This window comes from Erpetoichthys calabaricus, chromosome 4 (genome assembly GCF_900747795.2).
Source record: "Erpetoichthys calabaricus chromosome 4, fErpCal1.3, whole genome shotgun sequence".
Lineage (NCBI taxonomy): Eukaryota > Metazoa > Chordata > Cladistia > Polypteriformes > Polypteridae > Erpetoichthys > Erpetoichthys calabaricus.
This window is the reverse complement of record NC_041397.2, coordinates 181,266,651-181,286,913: the sequence shown is the minus strand read 5'-3', so window position 1 is coordinate 181,286,913 and position 20,263 is coordinate 181,266,651. Positions and strand designations below refer to the sequence as shown.

General features: G+C 38.4%; 1 protein-coding gene across 1 annotated transcript in view; it reads left to right on the top strand.

The window, feature by feature from the left end:
• The window catches only part of rp2 (RP2 activator of ARL3 GTPase), a 44,160-nt gene extending 33,223 nt beyond the window's left edge, over positions 1-10,937 (top strand). The window contains exons 3-5 of the mRNA XM_028800021.2: positions 4,204-4,318; positions 8,595-8,680; positions 9,307-10,937. Of these exons, the coding sequence (XP_028655854.1) occupies positions 4,204-4,318; positions 8,595-8,680; positions 9,307-9,390 (285 nt within the window). The 3' untranslated portion in view covers positions 9,391-10,937. The remainder of the gene's footprint in view (positions 1-4,203; positions 4,319-8,594; positions 8,681-9,306) is intronic.
• Positions 10,938-20,263: the final 9,326 nt, after the last annotated feature.

Genomic DNA, 20,263 nt, shown 5'->3' with positions numbered 1-20,263 from the left:
TATTGGGGGGAGAACGTATTCAGCATTGCTCATCTCACCCAGTCCTTCTGTTGCACTGGCCTCCTGCCTGGGTAAGGATCCTTGCTCAATCCTGGTTGGGATGTCAGTCCACATGTGCCATCTTTTTCAGCCTCTACATATCTTTTGGCTTTCTTACCTTTATTTAAGGTTAGTGTTCATGTGTCCACTGTGCAATGATGAAATCCTTGGCACAATAGCTTGGTGGCTCCAGCAGTTCTGCAACAATATTCAATGCAAAATTATTCAAAAAGGTAATCTTTCGGCTGATTTTTGTTTTATTGTGACTGGAGAAAAGTTAATGTCGAAGTCCACAATAAGAACCTCATACCAGGTGAGCGCTAATTATGGCAGTTGCATGATTTTGTGGTGCATTCCTACGTAAGGATTTGAGTGGATTGACCATCAGTAAATGAGCCATGAATTCTATTCTGTAGTGAGGGATTCTTCAAAATCCCAAAATGCATCCATAATTGGAAAATGAAGAACAGTTGGCTCATTTAGCAAAACCATTAATCCAAAACATACACGCAAGTATACATCTGAATGACATAAGGTTTTAGAAATTTTGAATGGTTTATTCAAAGTCCAGATTTAAACCTTTTTCAAATGTGCTGGCAGGACTTTAAACAAGCAGTTATTGTTAACAAAGCCACATATGTCATTGAATTAGAGTAGTTCAGCTACAGAGTTCGGCCAGTGTTCCTCCACAGCACTTTATGACTGATCAATAATTATAGGAAATGTCTGGTTGTAGTTTTTGCTGCTAAAGATACAGTACCAACTTGAATTTGAGGCGGCAGATGCTTACAAATATTGGTACTGGACATAACATGCATTTTATTGTTGCTACTTGTAAACTCGGGGGACCTTTTTCTAAAATTAGATTTTATGTTCCACTGTGAAAAATCTTCAGCGGTAAAGAACATCAGAGAGGGAGAAAGTATTTCATTAGAGCACTACACTTTGTTATGCTAAATTGCTAGTACTTATGACTACAGTATGCCTTTTTAAGAAATAGCACACTTTTTATTGATGGCTCCTGAGCAAAATAATTTTGAAAGCATACATTTCTGTCATTTTACTTTTTTAAAGTATCAGTGATGAGTTATGGACATTGAAGTTGAACTGGCTAGTAGATAATATAAGAGAAAAGTTACACTTTTTCCAATTGGAATGAAATTATTGAAAATTTTGTGTAATAGTATGTTAAAGGCTGCTGTATACAAGCATGTGTTTGTTATTTTCAAATGATCAGTTTTACTTACTTGCCAGAAGCACTAGGACTCAAACAACAGCAAACAGAAGACACATGACAGGAAGGCAAATTCTCATTACCGAAAAACGGAAACAAATTATCTTACAGTGTATTAACATGCTAAAGTACCTGTTAGAGTAGTTCAAGAAAAATGTTTCACCTAGTAGATGAAAGGTGGTTTGGCATGTTAAGTTCATTTTTAAAAATGACGTTGCTATTCTGACTTTTTTTTAAACAGATATCCAGTCTATATATTTTCTGGCATGCATAAATGTGTGTTACACTATTTGAAATATTTCTTATGTACCAAATGATTTTGGCATTTATATCAGATGAATCAGGTCTACTAGTTTCCAACTAAGGAAAGAATTAGGATACTCCTGAGGAGTACTGTTGATTACCATTGTGGATAATTACTCGCAGATAAAAGTATGTCATAACTTCAAAGATATAATAAAGCATTTGTTGAAACAGAGTTGGGTTTGCATACTTGGAATTAAGTCAGGGTTCTTTAAAGTGGGGGTTGTTTTTGACTCTTCTTCATTTTTTGATTATCATGTAGAGTATATTATTGCTCATTATACTGTGATGTTCAGCCTGCACTGGAGCCGTGAATGCAATATCAGATGGATGCTCACTTGTGGTTACATTCAATGGTGTGAAAAGATTGGACGAGGAACATTACTGCATTGCTGCCACTCTTGTAATCTTCAGAATCTGCTGATCTGGAAACACTGCAAAGTGAAATGCTTGCTAAAACCTATAAACTTTTTCAACAAGGTATCAGTACAGGTACATTGTGCAGCATGCAGTGGCTATATAGGCAGTGGCAACTGACAACCACCACTTATGATAGGGGTTTAGGGTTGGTCGTGTGAGGATGGTGGTGGTTTGTGAACAGTGATCAATGAACAGTGCCTAGTAATTTTGGAAGGACAGCCTACCCTAGATGTAGTAAGGTGTGATGTACCTTACCTTTTATGGTCAGCTTAAATGTGGTCAAAGTACAGTTGCACCTCATCTTATGGTAATTCATCTTTATGCAAAATGGTAGCAGGGTATTAAAGGATGGAAATAAAATGCAAAACCTACAAACAGTGTGAACCACTGTGACATTTGTTTACTTGTATGGCACAAGAATGGCTACCAGTCCTCCCACTGTGTCTCAGTGTAGTATGCTGTGGTGCTAAAAGGGAGATACACACCTCCCATTCTCTCATGCACTCTTGCAATTTGTGTGTCTCTCCTCATGTCAAGATCTAACTGTGATTTTAGTGACACTGTTTTACTCTGCCTGTGTGGGATTTCCACAAAGTCCCATGTCTGCCTCTGCTATAGCCTGGTGCACAAATCCTGAATCACACAGAAAGTAACATTATTGTACACTGGGACATTGTACTGCACTTTAAACTACTGATGAATATACATACTGTACATATTAATGGATATAATCCAGCTTGCCTTGTTTTGCATTTAGGGGCACCATCACATAGTCTAGGGACATTTTCATATATGAATTTATCCACAGTACACAAACACCTAAAAAATTATTCCATGTGCAAGGAATGAGGTTCTACATGTTGCATATGGTGGATTTCAAATGTACTCTCTAAGCCGTACCATTTGGATTACTTTATTTTTGGTCTGTGGTAAAAACGTTTTGATAATTATTGATAACAGTAATTCATATTAGACTTAGGAATTTTACATTACATTAGCATTTTTGAAAGGCGCTATATAGGCTTCCGACCCGACACAGACTGACAACGAAGGCAGGTTTATTTTTCTTCACCTGTGGAGTACGTCTTCCGCGTGTTCCACAAAAGCATACAAACACCAAAATCAAAACACCAAAACAAAAGTTCTTCCTCCACTCCTCGCAGGAAGTTTCGTTCTCGTCCTCCTCCTGAGTCTGGTGCGCTGTGTAGTGGCTCCCTTTATAGCCCACCCTGAACTGCTTCAGGTGGCAATTAACCTAAATTAGGCTGCACTTCCGGGTGTGGCTGCGTTACCACCCACATAGGCTCAGGAAGCCTTGCAGCTCCCCCTGGCAGTGGCCACGGAACCCAACAGGGATGAGCTCTGAAGTCCCATGCCGGTGGCCCCAATGCAACCCAGGGGGGCTGCCACCAAGTGTTCTGGAGGACGTGGCTTGGATCCTATGGCTGCTCCCCTGGGTCTAGTGTCAAAGGGGCGTCCCGGCTGTCCATCACACATTATATACCAAGATCACTCAAGCGTCCTGTGACTTGGTTATTTAATGTGCACAAACGTACCTTACTATCATTTTTGTATGCTAGTTTTTTGGCAATTTTTGAAGGCCATGCATTAATTTTACCAATATTATTATTTAGTGTGAATTTTCAATTTAAATAAGAATTTTCATTCGGAACACTGTGCATTTATTGTTAATGATGTGACATATCTGATGGCGGGCGGCACGGTGGCGCAGTGGGTAGCGCTGCTGCCTCGCAGTTGGGAGACCTGGGGACCCGGGTTCGCTTCCCGGGTCCTCCCTGTGTGGAGTTTGCATGTTCTCCCCGTGTCTGCGTGGGTTTCCTCCGGGCGCTCCGGTTTCCTCCCACAGTCCAAAGACATGCAGGTTAGGTGGACTGGCGATTCTAAATTGGCCCTAGTGTGTGCTTGGTGTGTGGGTGTGTTTGTGTGTGTCCTGCGGTGGGTTGGCACCCTGCCCAGGATTGGTTCCCTGCCTTGTGCCCTGTGTTGGCTGGGATTGGCTCCAGCAGACCCCCGTGACCCTGTGTTCGGATTCAGCGGGTTGGAAAATGGATGGATGGATGGCATATCTGATGGCGGGTTGAACATTATATACTGTATTTATACCTTCCTGATGCTGTTTATTGCATGTCCCCTTATAGTTTATGGTGAAAAATAAAATCACAATATTAAATTACATTGTTTCATAGATGATTAAGAAAAACTTCACACTGGTGCAAACAAAGGAAGTGTCAATGCGACCAGAAGATGCAAGCAGAGTATTTCAGCAGAATGCAGAAGAATTCTCCAACCTAATTGAGAAAGGTATTGTTTTTTTCTATATGGCAACCAAATAACATTCTAAGGACCTGCAGAAGGAAAAGGGATAACTGAAATGTGCACCCACAAATAAAAACAAAAAAGAAAAAAACATTATTAGGCTGTGTATTAATTTTTATGAGAAGGATGTGTTTTCTGCTAATTTTATCACAGATCACTTCCAGGTGCCAGTCAAGGTCCAGTGTTGGATAGAATAAGAGGAATTGGAAGGACTGATATGAATCAATTATTTATTTCTTTATTTTTCTTTTTGGCAAAGCCAATAATTAATTAGACAAATCAGTGAGGCTTCCTGTTTATTTTCCTTACCTTTCTCTGTAGATGGGGTTCCTGGCCATTATACTTATATCAAGGTAACAGAATCACATCTGCTTTAATAAGCAGAACAATACAATTTATTGATAAACAGAAGATGTATATGATAGGAGACTATATACCAGATATTCACCTAAAAAACAGATGCAAGACAGACAAACGTACAACACAGAAGAGGCTGTTCCTGGTGGATTTAGAGGTTTTTCAGCAGTTTCTGGATAATAAAGCGTTTTTCATTTACTTTTTCACCTTTGGTATTTTAGTCTGACATCACGTTCAGCTCATCTTTACTCCAATAGACATTCATGAATGAGAGATAGCAGAACTGTTAATGTTGTGACTCAAGGCTTAACTTAAAAGCTTGTAAAAGCTAGTTTACTGTATGTTAGATCATCATTACCTTGTTACACATTAGCAGTTAAACAGGAGAAAGCAGGTCGTAATTTTCTGCTTACTGGCTACCTAGAGATCTAATTACTTTTGGCACAGGTAAACAGCTTCACGATCCTAGGCCTTTAAAAGGTGAATGTTTGATGTTGTATGGAGTTGCAAGTTGTGGCTCAGGGTTTAAGTGAAGAATCTTTCACAAGTGGTGTGGTTGTCTTCCTGAGCTCACTGTTAGTCACCTTGTTGTATCCTCTGCCACTTCATAAGGAAAGGAATCACTTTTTCTAGCGCCATTCTTTAGGCACTGAAGTTCTGTTATAGAAGGAAGGCATCTTTTCAGTCGTCCCAGATTGGACTCATTCACTGACACCGCGCTTGGCTTGGAAGAGTAGATCTTAGAGCTAGTAGGCTCCGCATAGGGTGGTCAAAGAGATTTCAGAATCTACAAGTCCAAGAGTTTTACACTCAATAAAGTGGATCACCTTCTTCCTCAAAAGATGATGTGGGCATCTTATTTTTAAGATAAGGTGTACACTTCTAGTGTTTGGATCAAAGTTCATTTCTTTTTCAAAGCCAGTACCTGCTTTTGGGTGAATTATTCTGTCCATCAGAGTGAGAAGGGTTCACATTAAGCCTATAAACTTTAGAAGGATGTCCATTTTGGTGTCATATTTTTGTCAGCAGGAGTCAATTCATAGACTGACTATTAATCATCTTGGAATTTATAGCTTGTTCCAACTAGATGTTTTAGATTTCTTTTCATCTAGTTGAGATATCGTATTAATAACGTCATTTGCACTACTTATATGAGAATGGAAGAGCAGCTTAGTTTAACAGAAAAGTCACCATGTGGCACTGAAAGGCTAGACAAAAAGGATGATGTGCATTTGGTTCTACAGTATCTTTTGTATTAATTTTACTTAGAATTATAGATGAATTATTTCAGTCTCTAAAATCTATTAATATGCTGTATTGCAAAATCAACATAAAACAAGAATGATTATAACTTTCAGGCAGTATATTGAACAAAAATGTTCTACTTGTTTAATTTTGTCACATGACAAATAATGTTCACCTGAAATGGGTTAGAATGAATGGCTTATATACAAAATTAGCAAAATACCCGTGCTTCGCAGCGGCGAAGTACTGCTTTAAAATTTTTATTAAGAAGAAAAGTAAACCTTTTTAAACTGAGGGAAAATATACCAATAATTTTGTTAAGGATCTCTTTGTATACCACGTTGTCAGTTTGGCCCTCCGGTTGTAATATGACCAGGCTGTGCGCTGAGCTTACTCTTGAGCATGCAACGTATAGTTGGCCATGTGAAAAGCAATCTTGCCTCAAATCAATGCCAACCTTTTGTAGGGTCTGTCCCTGAGACTTATTAATTGTCATTGCAAAGCAGAGCCTTACTGGAAATTGGAGGCGTTTGAATTGAAATGGGTTTCATCGATAACTTCGTATCCAGCTTTTGAGAGTTTAAACATTCATAAACATCAAAGTGTCCACTACTCAAATCATCACCTATGAATCTAAGATGTTTAAGAGGCATTGGCGGTTGTCCAAAGGTGTAAAATATTTGGCCATTTCGGTACACTTGAAAGCAACAACCGAACAATTCAGCGGCAGCCATCAACTCACAAGCAGAACCATAGGTGAAGGGCTTAAGCATTTCACTCTTATAGTCCTTGTGTGTAGTATAATTATCTCCTGTACCGTCATCAGTCCACACCTTGAGCCTGTCCCAGTCATTCAATACATAAGACACAATCTTCCTCCGGATATCAAGAGTGAGCCTGATATGGCCGTGCAATATGTAACACAGAGGATGGAAAAGGCAGTCTCCATCTCCGGGCATGGAAACCACTTGGTAAGTGACAGTTCTTTGATCGATGGTGATCACCTCGATAGACATGTTAATGGGGGTACGGTTGGAACGATAAAGGAAATGGGTACCTGAACAATGTAAACTAAGTCTAAAATACATACACAATAACCTACATAATAAATGAACAATAAAACAGCGGAGAAGCCATGGATTAAATAAAAAGGCTGCAGTTATCAGCAGGGAGACGTGAATACCGTGGCGAAGCAAGGAAGGGAATGAAGAGACCGGCGCGACGGATGGCCTTATATAGGCAGGCAGCCAACTACGTGAGAGGCGTGGGGATGGGGGACCCAACGCCGCCTCACATGGCGACCGAGCTGCAGGCTATGGACGTATATATGTACGTAAGTAGGATTCAGTTAGGTTTGGGAACCCGCGTACCAAATTTCTTGAAGATGGGCCCATACAGTAAGTAACAAAGACCGTTGGAAAGTTCAATATGGCGGCCGACAATGGCATCATACCACCGAAATAAGTACGTACATCGGTTTCGGTGAGCACAGGGAAGCCGCCTACCAAATTTCGTGAAGATGGGGCCATAAATAAGAAAGTTTAACATGGCGGACGTTGTCGACCGTTATGACCGTTACGCGTAAATTGCTTATATACAAAACATGAATATACTAACAATAAAAATTGTGTAACATAAAACAAAATGGTATACAGACAAAAGAACAATTATTTAATTGATTAATCAAATTAAATTTATGAGTGAAGTAAATGCCAACAACCACAAACATTGTCATTAAACAACAATCCCAGACCACAGAAGCTCTTGTGGAATGTGTTGGCAAAATTGTGATCTGATACCTCGTGTAAATATACGAAACAATAGGTTCTGGGAAATAAATTGCCATCTTATGCTTACAGGCATACCCAAGATGAGGCTGTTTGTGGTTTATTTATTTATCTACACTGTAATATTTGTTGTAAAACATTTAAAGTTGACTAAATGTAAAAGCGACATTTCTACTGTTGTAGCTCCAAATTGTATTCTAAGGTTACAATGCTAGGAGTGCTAACAAGAGAATATTCAATACAAAAAATTGTTCCTTGTATTACCTTCAAAATACTACAATGTATACAATTACTGACATAAAGTAAAGGGTAAAAATGTCTGACTTTTGTAACTTAAGTTTGTATTGTGAGAAAAAAGATCCCTATCCAAAAACAACTATATTATCCTCAAACACCAAAACCTCCTTGAAGTTCTTACTCATCTCATCCAAAAATGGGAAATGTGGCCCCAGCTAGATTTCCCTATTCCATCTTAACAGGAGATGTTCTCACTGCAGCCTTCCATGGCTTCTCTCTTTTCTGTTGAACACCTACTGGACTCCTTGCCCTGTGAGGTCCTAGGGCAGTCTCTTCTTTATCTCTAGTCCACCTGGATTGACTCTGCTAACAACCCCTAAGTTCCTACATTAATTCAGAGCATTGTCTCTCCCACCCAGTGTGTTGCTTTCTCCAATTGTAATAGTCTTCTACAGGATGCCTTCTTAGTATAATATATTTTAAGAGGATTTTGTATCATAATTGTGCAATGTTTTTAATTCCTCAGTTTAATACTGTATAATAGCTTTTTATTTATTCTTTTTATTGAATGTGTAAGCTAGTAAAAAGTGTCCCATATGATTATGGAAGGCAATAGCTTATTTCTGAATTTACAGGCCCAGTAGTTGCCCTTGAATTTAATGGAGATGGGGCAGTGGAAGCATGTCATAGTCTGGCAAATGATGTTTTTAACGGAACCAAGGTAAGCCTTGTTTTCTTTTTTCTGGAGTACTTGTCACTGTTGCACCATTTTTAGCCAATTTCAAATAATGTCATCCTGCCCTGAAGCACCTACAGTATGTGATTGTCGTGCAGCTGCCTTTTTGTATTATTTTAATGTGTGCACAGACAGAGCTGCTCTAGTAAATGTCCTGAAATAAAATACCTGCACTACTGTATTAGCAGGATTACTGTTTCATATAATTGAATTTGATCCATAAAAATACTTTATATGTGGAATAACAAAATATACAAAGTTTTGTTATTACTTAAACAAAACTAATTCCTTTTCTTACTCACTTCAATTGTGGTAAAATGAAAGAAATACTAAGGTGGTTTAAATTTACATTATGTGATGGCATCAGTTTACATTGTTTTTATTAAAAATGAAAAGAAGTTTCATAAATATACCCATTACTGAAAATACAGCACAATAAAAATCAATATTAGCTCTAGTAAAATGCATAAAAATACTGATCACATAACTATAAGACTAAAATGCCATTTGAATTTTGTTATTTATAATTTTGTGTCCTGTAATGAAGAAAATGATTGATGTATGCTGTTAACTTGTATTATCCTCAATTCACAAATGAATTTTCTGTTTAGGTATTTTTGTCTGAAAGCAAAGCATCAGCAGCAAAAGACGTGGACAACTTCTTTAATTTTGCTGACATGCAAATGGGACTGTAACACAAAAGGATGACACAGAATGCATCATCTCAAAATATGTTTTAGCAGACTGATCAGTTTTGATGGAACATTAGTTATATAGAACAACAGATATCAGTTACTCAGTAAGTTTCCTACTTGTGAAAAAGATTTTTAAAGTAAAAATCATGTACTTAATGAGAATCGCCATTGATCTTTCTTTAATGATGATTGCATTAATTCACCAGCATAACTAGTATATGACTTTGGACAATCTTGGCAGAACAGATCATGTTTCCACTTTTGATTATTTATATTTGACTTTTACAATGAATGTGTTTTCATTTTTTTCTTTTATTTTAGTGGGTAAGCCAAAAATTGTTTTTTATCATAAATGATAAATTGACACTTGTGTCTTTCCTTGGTTACCAGTGCTTAGAAAGCATTATTTATATTTTTAATACCATTACTTTGAAATCAAGTTTGACATGAAACATGACTATTTCCAACAATGTAAAGCTAAGTATTTGGAATAAGCATCCTCTTACACATGACTTTCCTTTGACATATGGCACAAATAATGTACTGAAGGTTTACACATCAGTGTTGAAAAATGTCAGATTAAAGATGTGCATGTACTTTAAAGAAGAAAATGTATTTCTTTAATGAATTTAGAGTTATCTTAATTTCATTTTACTACATCAGCATAGCACTCATGCCATTGGTGCACTCAGTCAATTGATAAATAACACACACATTATATTTGAACATTTATGTTTTGATGGTGGGCATGTCTCTTTGACAAGCATTTAATAATAACAAATGTTTTTAATATTCTGTGGTATATTAGAGACCAAAAACATAAGTCCATGCTTAAGACGGCGATAAGCAGCTGGCTTTGATTTCCATATTTTCCTTGTAGCAATTTTTTTTATCTTAATTGAAAATAAATGTATATTTTGTCTTTTATGATCTATTCTAAGCATTGGGTCATAATTTCACAGCTGATCATGTGATTGTGCCAAACATGTAAAAGTACGGAAAAAATGAACAGCTGAAAGTCTGAGGTTTTCTTGGATTGCCGCAGATGCCCATTCTGGGGAGAATTCCATGTTCTAACCTGGAGAACTTAAATCCTGTTTGTAATTTTTTTTTTCTTTCCAATTAATTTTCTGAGTTTATTAGTTTCAGATCTGGAAGTACCTGTAGGATTGTAAATGTAAATTGCACTATATTAACCTGAGCCTGTTTAATTTAATATAAAGAATGATTCATATCTTTAAAAAAAACATGCTGTTTGTTCAGGTAGAAGTGTTTTAACTTTTATAGAGATTGCTGCCAGCTGTGCTTTGTAACTTGGCTTTAAGAAAACAAGTTTGTTTTGTTTTTTGTTTTTTAAGAGGTCTTTTCATTTTTGTTTTTATTGCTGAGCAAATGTGAACATGTGAACTGCTATCACTTGGCTGTAATAATTTGTCAGTAAAGCTAACATCTAATAGGTTCTTTATATATTGTTTTTAAATGTTTTATATTTTACATATTTTTTGTAGATTACATTGTATATTGTGATTAAAAATAAATATTTCTGAGACTTTGTCTCATTCTTTTATATTAAATGGAAATTATCTTTGAGATATTTCAATGTCATGTGGACATGCTAAAGATCCACATTTTTGCATGATGATCCCCATTAAAAAGTAAACAAAATGAAACTGAATATTTAAGGGGCAGCATGCCAGTCGTAGCACTGCTGCCTCACAACAAAGAGATTGGGTGCTCCCTGCATGGAATTTTCATGTTCTCCCCGTGTTTTTGTGTGGGTTCCCTCCCACAGTCCAAAGACATGTAGTTTGGAGTGATTTCATTGTTTAAATGAGCTCCTAGTGTCTGTGTGTTTATGTGTGTGTGTCTTCACCCTGTGATAGGCTGGTGCCCTGGGCAGGGATTGTTATGGCCTTTTGCCCAATGCTTGCTTGCTTCAGCTTCCCTACAACCCTGCACTGGATAAGTGGGTTTAGAAAATGGATGAATGGATGGAATATTTAAGGTAAAAATCAATCTGTGAGACAGTCTGATAGTATGATGCCCGATTAATGACCATTCAACTTGATTATTTCAGTGTAGCATGACAGGTCAGGGGCGACACGGTGGCACAGTGGGTAGCGCTGCTGCCTCGCAGTAAGGAGACCTGGCTTTGCTTCCTGGGTCCTCCCCGCGTGGAGTTTGCATGTTCTCCTTGTGTCTGCGTGGGTTTCCTCCGGGTGCTCCGGTTTCCTCCCACAGTCCAAAGACATGCAGGTTAGGTGGATTGGCAATCCTAAATTGTCCCTAGTGTGCGCTTGGTGTGTGTGTGTGTCCTGCAGTGGGCTGGTGCCCTGCCCAGGATTTGTTGCTGCCTTGCGCCCTGGGCTGGCTGGGATTGGCTCCAGCAGACCCCCGTGACCTTGTAGTTAGGATATAGCGGGTTGGACAATGACTGACTGACTGACGACAGGTCAGCAAATGTCACAGCAAGAGATTGCAGTATGCAGCACAATGCAAAACACAAAAATAATAATGAATTTTTACCTAAAGTGAAAAATGGTAAATAAAATTGGCAGTGATGGACAAAAATATGTTATTACATTTACACAGCAGGAGGAATATTTAAAGTGCAGTATCAAAACTTATTTTGAAAAGTAAGTCATGAAAATTGTAATTTTACCTGAGTTAATAAAAATAGTGATTGTCTAAATTATCATAAACTCATTGGCTGAGGGTTAGGCAAGAGAAAATTGTCTGTTTTTCCTAATGTGTTACACAAGGTAGGCATCTTCCACGGGGGTATGATAATTACACTGCTCTTCTCTTCAGCCTTCTTCATTTCTTTTTGCTGTGCATAGACTTTATTGTTCTACTGCGTGCTCAGATACTTTCTGCTATTAAATGGTGGGTTCTGAAATTATTGGCTCGTTGAATAAAGATGAACACCAAAAGGTATATACAGTTAGGTCCATAAATATTTGGACAGAGACAACTTTTTTCTTATTTTGGTTCTGTACATTACCACAATGAATTTTAAATGAAACAACTCCGATGCAGTTGAAGTGCAGACTTTCAGCTTTAATTCAGTGGGGTGAACAAAACGATTGCATAAAAATGTGAGGCAACTAAAGCATTTTTTTTTAACACAATCCCTTCATTTCAGGGGCTCAAAAGTAATTGGACAAATTAAATAACTGGAAATAAAATGTTAATTTCTAATACTTGGTTGAAAACCCCTTGCTGGCAATGATAGCCTGAAGTCTTGAACTCACGGACATCAGCAGATGCTGGGTTTCCTCCTTTTTAATGCTCTGCCAAGCCTTTATTGCAGCGGCTTTCAGTTGCTGTTTGTTTGTGGGCCTTTCTGTCTGAAGTTTAGTCTTCAACAAGTGAATATGCATGCTCAATTGGGTTAAGATCAGGTGACTGACTTGGCCATTCAAGAATTTTCCACTTCTTTGCTTTAATAAACTCCTGGGTTGCTTTGGCTGTATGTTTTGGGTCATTGTCCATCTGTATCATGAAACGCCACCCAATCAATTTGACTGCATTTAGCTGGATTTGAGCAGACAGTATGTCTCTGAACACCTCAGAATTCATTCAGCTGCTTCTGTCCTGTGTCACATCATCAATAAACACTAGTGTCCCAGTGCCACTGGCAGCCATGCACGCCCAAGCCATCACACTGCCTCCACCATGTTCTATAGATGATGTGGTATGCTTTGGATAATGAGCTGTTCCACGCCTTCTCCATACTTTTTTCTTGCCATCATTCTGGTAGAGGTTGATCTTGGTTTCATCTGTCCAAAGAATGTTTTTCCAGAACTGTGCTGGCTTTTTTAGATGTTCTTTAGCAAAGTCCAATCTAGCCTTTCTATTCTTGGGGCTTATGAGTGGCTTGCACCTTGCAGTGCACCCTCTGTATTTACTTTCATGCAGTCTTCTCTTTATGGTAGACTTGGATATCAATATGCCTAACCCCTGGAGAGTGTTGTTCACTTGGTTGGCTGTTGTGAAGGGGTTTCTCTTCACCATGGAAATGATTCTGCAATCATGCACCATTGTTGTCTTCCGTGGACGTCCAGGTCTTTTTGCGTTGCTGAGTTCACCAGTGCTTGCTTTCTTTCTCAGGATGTACCAAACTGTAGATTTTGCCACTCGTAATATTGTAGCAATTTCTCGGATGGGTTTTTTTTCTGTTTTTGCAGCTTAAGGATGGCTTCTTTCACCTGCATGGAGAGCTCCTTTGACCGCATGTTGTCTGTTCACAGCAAAATCTTCCACACGCAAGCACCACACCTCAAATCAACTCCATGCCTTTTATCTGCTTAATTGATAATGACATAACGACGGACTTGTCCACACCTGCCCATGAAATAGCCTTTGAGTCAATTGTCCAATTACTATTGAGCCCCTGAAATGAAGGGATTGTGTTAAAAAAACGCTTTAGTTGCCTCACATTTTTATGCAATCATTTTATTCACCCCACTGAATTAAAGGTGAAAGTCTGCACTTCAACTGCATCTGAGTTGTTTCATTTAAAATTCATTGTGGTAATGTACAGAACCAAAATTAGAAATAAGTTGTCTCTGTCCAAATGTTTATGGACCTAACTGTATAATATCCAGTTTAATTATGTTGCTGTAATTTATTTTTAAAAGAATTAGAAATTGGAGGGTTTTGCTTGAAGGCAGAAACTGCAAAACAAATGTTTGTAAATGAATAGTGCATCCTCTCCCCCCCCCCCCCAAAAAAAAAGAGTGCCTGTTTTTGAAGCCCCTATAGAAAAGAGAAATCCACCATTCTGCTTATTTAAGTTTAACACCAATGCTAAGGAACTTACTTGTCTTTTGGGTGTTTCTCTTTTGCTTTTCATCAGGGTATACGAAAGAGGGCAATAATAAAGGAACTCAAAACGTCAAAAGTGGAGAAAACAGAAGTGTTTTTTTTCTTCTTATAGACAGTGAGTTTGCTGTTGGATATAAAGGAATATTTCGAACTAAATAAATAAATGTACAAATAAATAAAAACTGCATGAAATGTGAGCAAAGATAAATAAATGTGTCCTGAAGTGTGAGCATAAATAAATAAATGTGTCTGATCACAGCTGTAAAGTTGCCAAAGGATGGGATGGCGTGTAGCCTAGTCCGTTGCACCAGTTCACTGTTTTCAAAAATAATTTTATCGATATCACCGACCAAAAGGGCTGCCAGCACTGTAATATATTCTGATAAATCTTCTGTTTTCTCTCTGAAATACGTGACTAACTTCTGCAGACTCCATTTCATCGGCAGTAGTAGCCATTTTTCTAATTCTTGTGCTGTCTCATTTACCTCCATCTCCCACACTGACAGATTGAGTTAGGTATGAGCAATCACCAATCAAAACACAGTATGTGCCCACCCTCTCAACTTTGACGAGTGAAACGGACAATGTTATTTCAATCTGCAATTTATGATGAATTTGGAGGAATATGATGGAAATAAATAAGCATAAGAAAACATATTTCATGACACATTTATCTATGCTCACATTTCATGCAGTTTGTACTTATTTATTTACTTATTTGTGTGTGTCCAAAATACTTCTCCATAGTTGAAAAGCTGCAGTATCTCGTTTGCATTTTGGAGTCATCAGGTCTCAAAAACATCACTTAGGTTCATGCATGCTAAATGTCTGTTTAAATGGGGTTAATAAAGTCCTAACTGACAACAAGAAACAAACTGACATAGTAGGTTTTGCAAGATTACAGAGATGAATTGCAATCATATATATGATTAACCGAAAGTAAAACTGAACTCTTTGCCCCTCACACTGTCATTACTTTTTTTATCACTGAAAAAGGAAAGCATACAAGAAAAGATCACAATACCTACCTTGCAGTATGGTGGTGGATTGTTTATAATGAGCTGTTCGGCTGCCACTAGCTCTGAAGCCCTTTTTAAAATCTATAGCATCATGAACTCTTCTAAGTATTAGGATATCAATCAGGCTCCCTTCATCAGATTACAACATTGGTAGTTGAGGGTTAAGGGGTCTCCCAGCATGGCATTCATCTTATGCACACTATAAAATAAACACAGAAAGTAAAGTTATTGTGTTGTAATTTTTATGAGTTTATGGTGGAACCTTACGTGTGACTGAAAAACTGTGGTTCAAAATTGTTGGAAATTGCTAAGTGTTAGCTGAGGGACAAACATAATTTGGCAATATAAGCATATAGGAGTGGTCCAGAAACTCTACCAGTGTGATCTCCAGTCTTATTAAACATTATAGGGACTGGCGTAATGTAGTTATGTGTGGTGGAAGATGACACAGAGGAAAACAGGAATTCTGACATTTTTTGTATAAAATAGTTTTAAAATATTCTAGTTGGCATTTTAGGGCATAAAAATGTCTTTCTTTATTGCTCTCTCTCTATTTTACTATCACTGAGGCTGTGACCAGTAGGAGGCGTTGCAGCCCACCAACCTCAGAAACAATCACCATGACACAAGTCCTAGTACAATAAAAAGGTTTATTTTACAAATACCTTACAAAAAGGCTTTGAAACTCACAAATACAACACAATTCTTCTCCTTCTCTCTTAATCTCTCCTTCCACCCCTCCAGGCATGCTTTGCCCTTCTTCCATCTGACAATTTATCTGAATTATGTCAAGCCGCTTCTTTTATCTTGGACCCGGCAGCTCCCCCTGATGGCCTCAACGGAACCCAGCAGGGCTGCCCCATGGGACTACTGGTCCCAGCATGCCATGCAGATGTCCGTGTGGGAATTCTAGCCCAGGGTTGCTGCCATCTAGCATATCATTTTAGCAGGTAGTCCTGACAGATTATGTCCCCCTGTCCTTGCATCACACTGGCCTCATGGCTGGGTATTGTTCCTTGAATCTGTGTTCTTTTTAACCTGTGGCACAGAATTTACATACAATCACTACTGAACATTATGCATTTCCATGAATCTATCTGGCAGACCGTTGTTGATGTGAGAACACTGGAGCACCAGAAGGAAGAGTCCTGTCACTTTTTCTCTTCCTGCTGTACACCTCGGACTATAAAACCTGGTCATGTCACTTGCAGTAATCATGCACTAATGTAGTAATGGGGTATATTGACAAGGGAGATGAGCCAAAGTGCAAGAGTGAGGATGAACTTTGTTTCTTGGTGCAAAGAGAATTGTCTGCAAGTCAACAATGGAAGTGGTTGTTAACTTTTACTGTACAATTTACGGAGTGCATGCAGGGGCGGTCCACATTAATGACAGGTTGGTCTGGTCTGGTCTTGGAAGAAAGGGCAGAGCAGCTAATTTTTCTTAAGGAGATTACATTCCTTTAATGTGGGAAGCTCTACAACTCTGTGATAGCCAGTGCGATTTTCTACACTGTGGTATGCTGGGCTGGTAACATCAGTTCAAGACAGGCCCACCGAATCAAGAACCTAATTAAAAGGGCAAGTTCAGTGATGGGACACACTCTGGACCCCCTGGAGGTAGTAACAAAGGAGAAAAGTGAACCCAAATTTAATGCCATTATGAACAATGCTGTACATTCTCTCTCAGACACAAATTACTGAGCAGAAGTGTATAAAGAAACATTACTGCCATTATACCAATGGCAAAATGCATGGATAACGCCTCACTGTGACTGCTCTTTTTATCTTTAGCCCACTAAGAAGTTTTCTTTTTTTTTTTGGGCAAAAATACATGGCAGCCAAAAGTAATGTCAAACTAATAAACACATGAACATACAGTCCTAAAATAAAATGAAAATAGCTTACACTTGATTATTAATTTTGAACACGTATGTGTCCTGGGGGATTATCAATAGATGGGCTTGTGGGGACTGTGCTTTAATTACAGTAAAGTTTTCTGCCAACCAGTAAAGTACCCCCCCGGTGGCCACTACATACAGGTCTATACTGTATTGTTTATGAATTTACAGAATATATCAGGGTCAGATTTATAAAAATTACATATATACAAACTAAGGCCCGAAATATGTGTAAGCAACATTCCATGCAAAATTCAGGATTTACAAAATACCAGTAACGGTGCTGTGCAGTGAATACACTTGACTTGAGCATTCCTAGTTTTCATCGTCTTTCTCTGTACGTTTACCATTCGTTTGCTCAGAGGTGGATGCACTTGCTGCTTCCTGAGCAGATCTTCTTTTCTTCACCCTAGCAGCCTACTTCTTCTCTTCTTTCGTCGGCATCGCGTTAAAACTGATTAAGTTTGTGTTGCAATTACTTAGTATATTTTCTTTAATTTTTCACTTAAGCTAGCACTTAAGTCTGTAATCTGCCTCAAGAATGATTTAAGATATGAAGAGGTAGGGGAAGTTACGGCGAAGATAGTGGGGATGAGAGCGGAGCCCGTACACATGTGCTGCACGGCCACCCTGCTGGCCACTGCCGAGAGTTGATTCTACAATATAATAAAATAAAAATAAAAAGAGGAATAACCTTGGAGGTCAATCATCACCCTGAAAGCAGACAGTAGTATAGGTGTACCAAATTTTAGGTCAATAGGTCAAACGGTTTACGAGCTACAGGTGATTTAAAATCCTGGACAGACAAACAAACAGCCACGGTAGCGTATTATATAAAAAGATAACTTTACAGAAGAACTTCAGTATATTTACAGCAATTCTGACCTGAAGCAGAGCATGATCCCCTCCCTTTGGAAACTGGGCCGCAGGGCAGTATTCCTACATGATAATGACCCCAAACACACCTCCAAGACGACCACTGCCTTGCTAAAGAAACTGAGGGTAAAGGTGCTGGACTGGCCAAGCATGTCTCCAGACCTAAACCCTATTGAGCATCTGTGGGGCATCCTCAAATGGAAGGTGGAAAAGCACAAGGTCCCTAACATCCACCAACTCCGTGATGTCGTCATGGAGGAGTGGAAGAGGATTCCAGTGGCAACCTATGAAGCTCTAGTGAACTTAATGCCCAAGAGAGTTAAGGCAGTGCTGGAAAATAATGGTGGCCAAACAAAATATTGACACTTTGGGCACAATTTGGACATTTTTCACTTAGGGGTGTACTGACTTTTGTTGCCAGCGGTTTAGACATTAATGGCTGTGTGTTGAGTTATTTTGAGGGGACAGCAAATTTACACTGTTATACAAGCTGTACACTGACTACTTTACATTGTATCAAAGTGTCATATCTTCAGTGTTGTTCCATGAAAAGATAAAATATTTACAAAAATGTGAGGGGTGTACTCACCTTTGTGAGATACTGTACATAAAACGTATTTTTGACAACATAAAAAAGGTATTTGCAGCAGGGTCCAGCTCTCCTAAAGTAATCGGAGCACTTTACTGCACCCATACTGCAATAAGGGCACCTAGCAAGAATGAAGCTGCATTTGGTAACCGTGATCAGTGACATTCCATTAACACACAACATTTGTGATGCCAAGATGAGACGGACAAACATTGTGGCTTGGAAGCCATAGTCAACCCATGATTCATTTATTTGGACATAAAGCTTGTTGGAAAGGTAACTGTCTGAACCCAGTGTCTTTCATATGGCTTGTACTGTTTATTGTAACAGCGATCATGCCATTATATGTGCCAGGTAATAGCTTCTATCTGCTCAGATGCTGGTACCTTATGCCTTTCCCTGACCACTGGAACACAAAAGAGAGGCGCTATAATGCCGCCCATGCTTTTGCATGATCAGCTGCTTAGTGCAGCATAGACCCCTCAAATGAAGATGACAGTGTCTTAATGTGACAGAAAGGAGGCTCCTCTACCAGCCAATAAAGTTGTGCAGCATCATGATTGCATACATATGAGGTTGATTAATATGCTCCATATATGATTGCTTCAACCAGACAGGGTTCAAAGCACATTCACATATGAACATTTACAAAATGATTATGATTTATAAAGGTAAATTGTGTAGAAATGTGCATACACCAGGCTTTACAGCTGTTTTTTGGCATATGCATACAGTAAGTTTACACTCAAAGCTTTATAAATGAGACCTTAGTTCATAAAGCTTTCTATTAAAACCATGATCAACGTTCTAGCTTCATTAGGTCACAAGTAGTCATGTGAGAGGCAAACAGACATTAGCATTTTGTATATAAAAATATTTTTAATTGCATTTTCCTATCTAAAATTTTATAAATTTGTAGAACATATCAGGTTGTAAGCCTTGGATTAGAACCAAGATCAAGGTTCTAGCCCCCTTAGTTTGTGTGTAATCATGTGAGTATATGGACAGACATTAGCATTTCATATAGATAGACTAGATATTAAGCCCGTTACAGTAACGTGCGCTAGAACAGTAGTGCATAAACATTAGTAAGAACAGTCTATATTAAATGGCTGTATATTTACTGGCTTGTATGTGGCTGAAGTATGTGTCATTGTATTGTGTGCCTTTAATTTTCTCTCGCAGTAATACTGGCTTTGATGTCAGTAATATGCGTTTAATTTTCTGTCACAACAGTGGGCAGTCAGCAGATTCTCCCCAGCAACTGATGTAATGTGTGGCGTGCAGCTGATAATCGTGCCTGTTGCGTCTCTCCAGCAAGTACTGTGCAGTTCCCTAGCAAGTATTTTAATTTGTGCTGGCATGCAGCTGATTATTGTATGTGTGGCGTCTCCCCCAGCAACAGATTTTATGTGCGCGAAAATAACACAGAAAAAATTAATATATTCATAATAAAATCTCCTACTATCTAGATCAAATATATACAGTTAGGTCCAAAATATTTGGACAGAGACAACTTTTTTCTAATTTTGGTTCTGTACTTACCACAATGAATTTTAAATGAAACAACTCAGATGCAGTTGAAGTGCAGACTTTCAGCTTTGAAGTGCAGACTTTCAGCTTTAATTCAGTGGGTGTGAACAAAACGATTGCATAAAA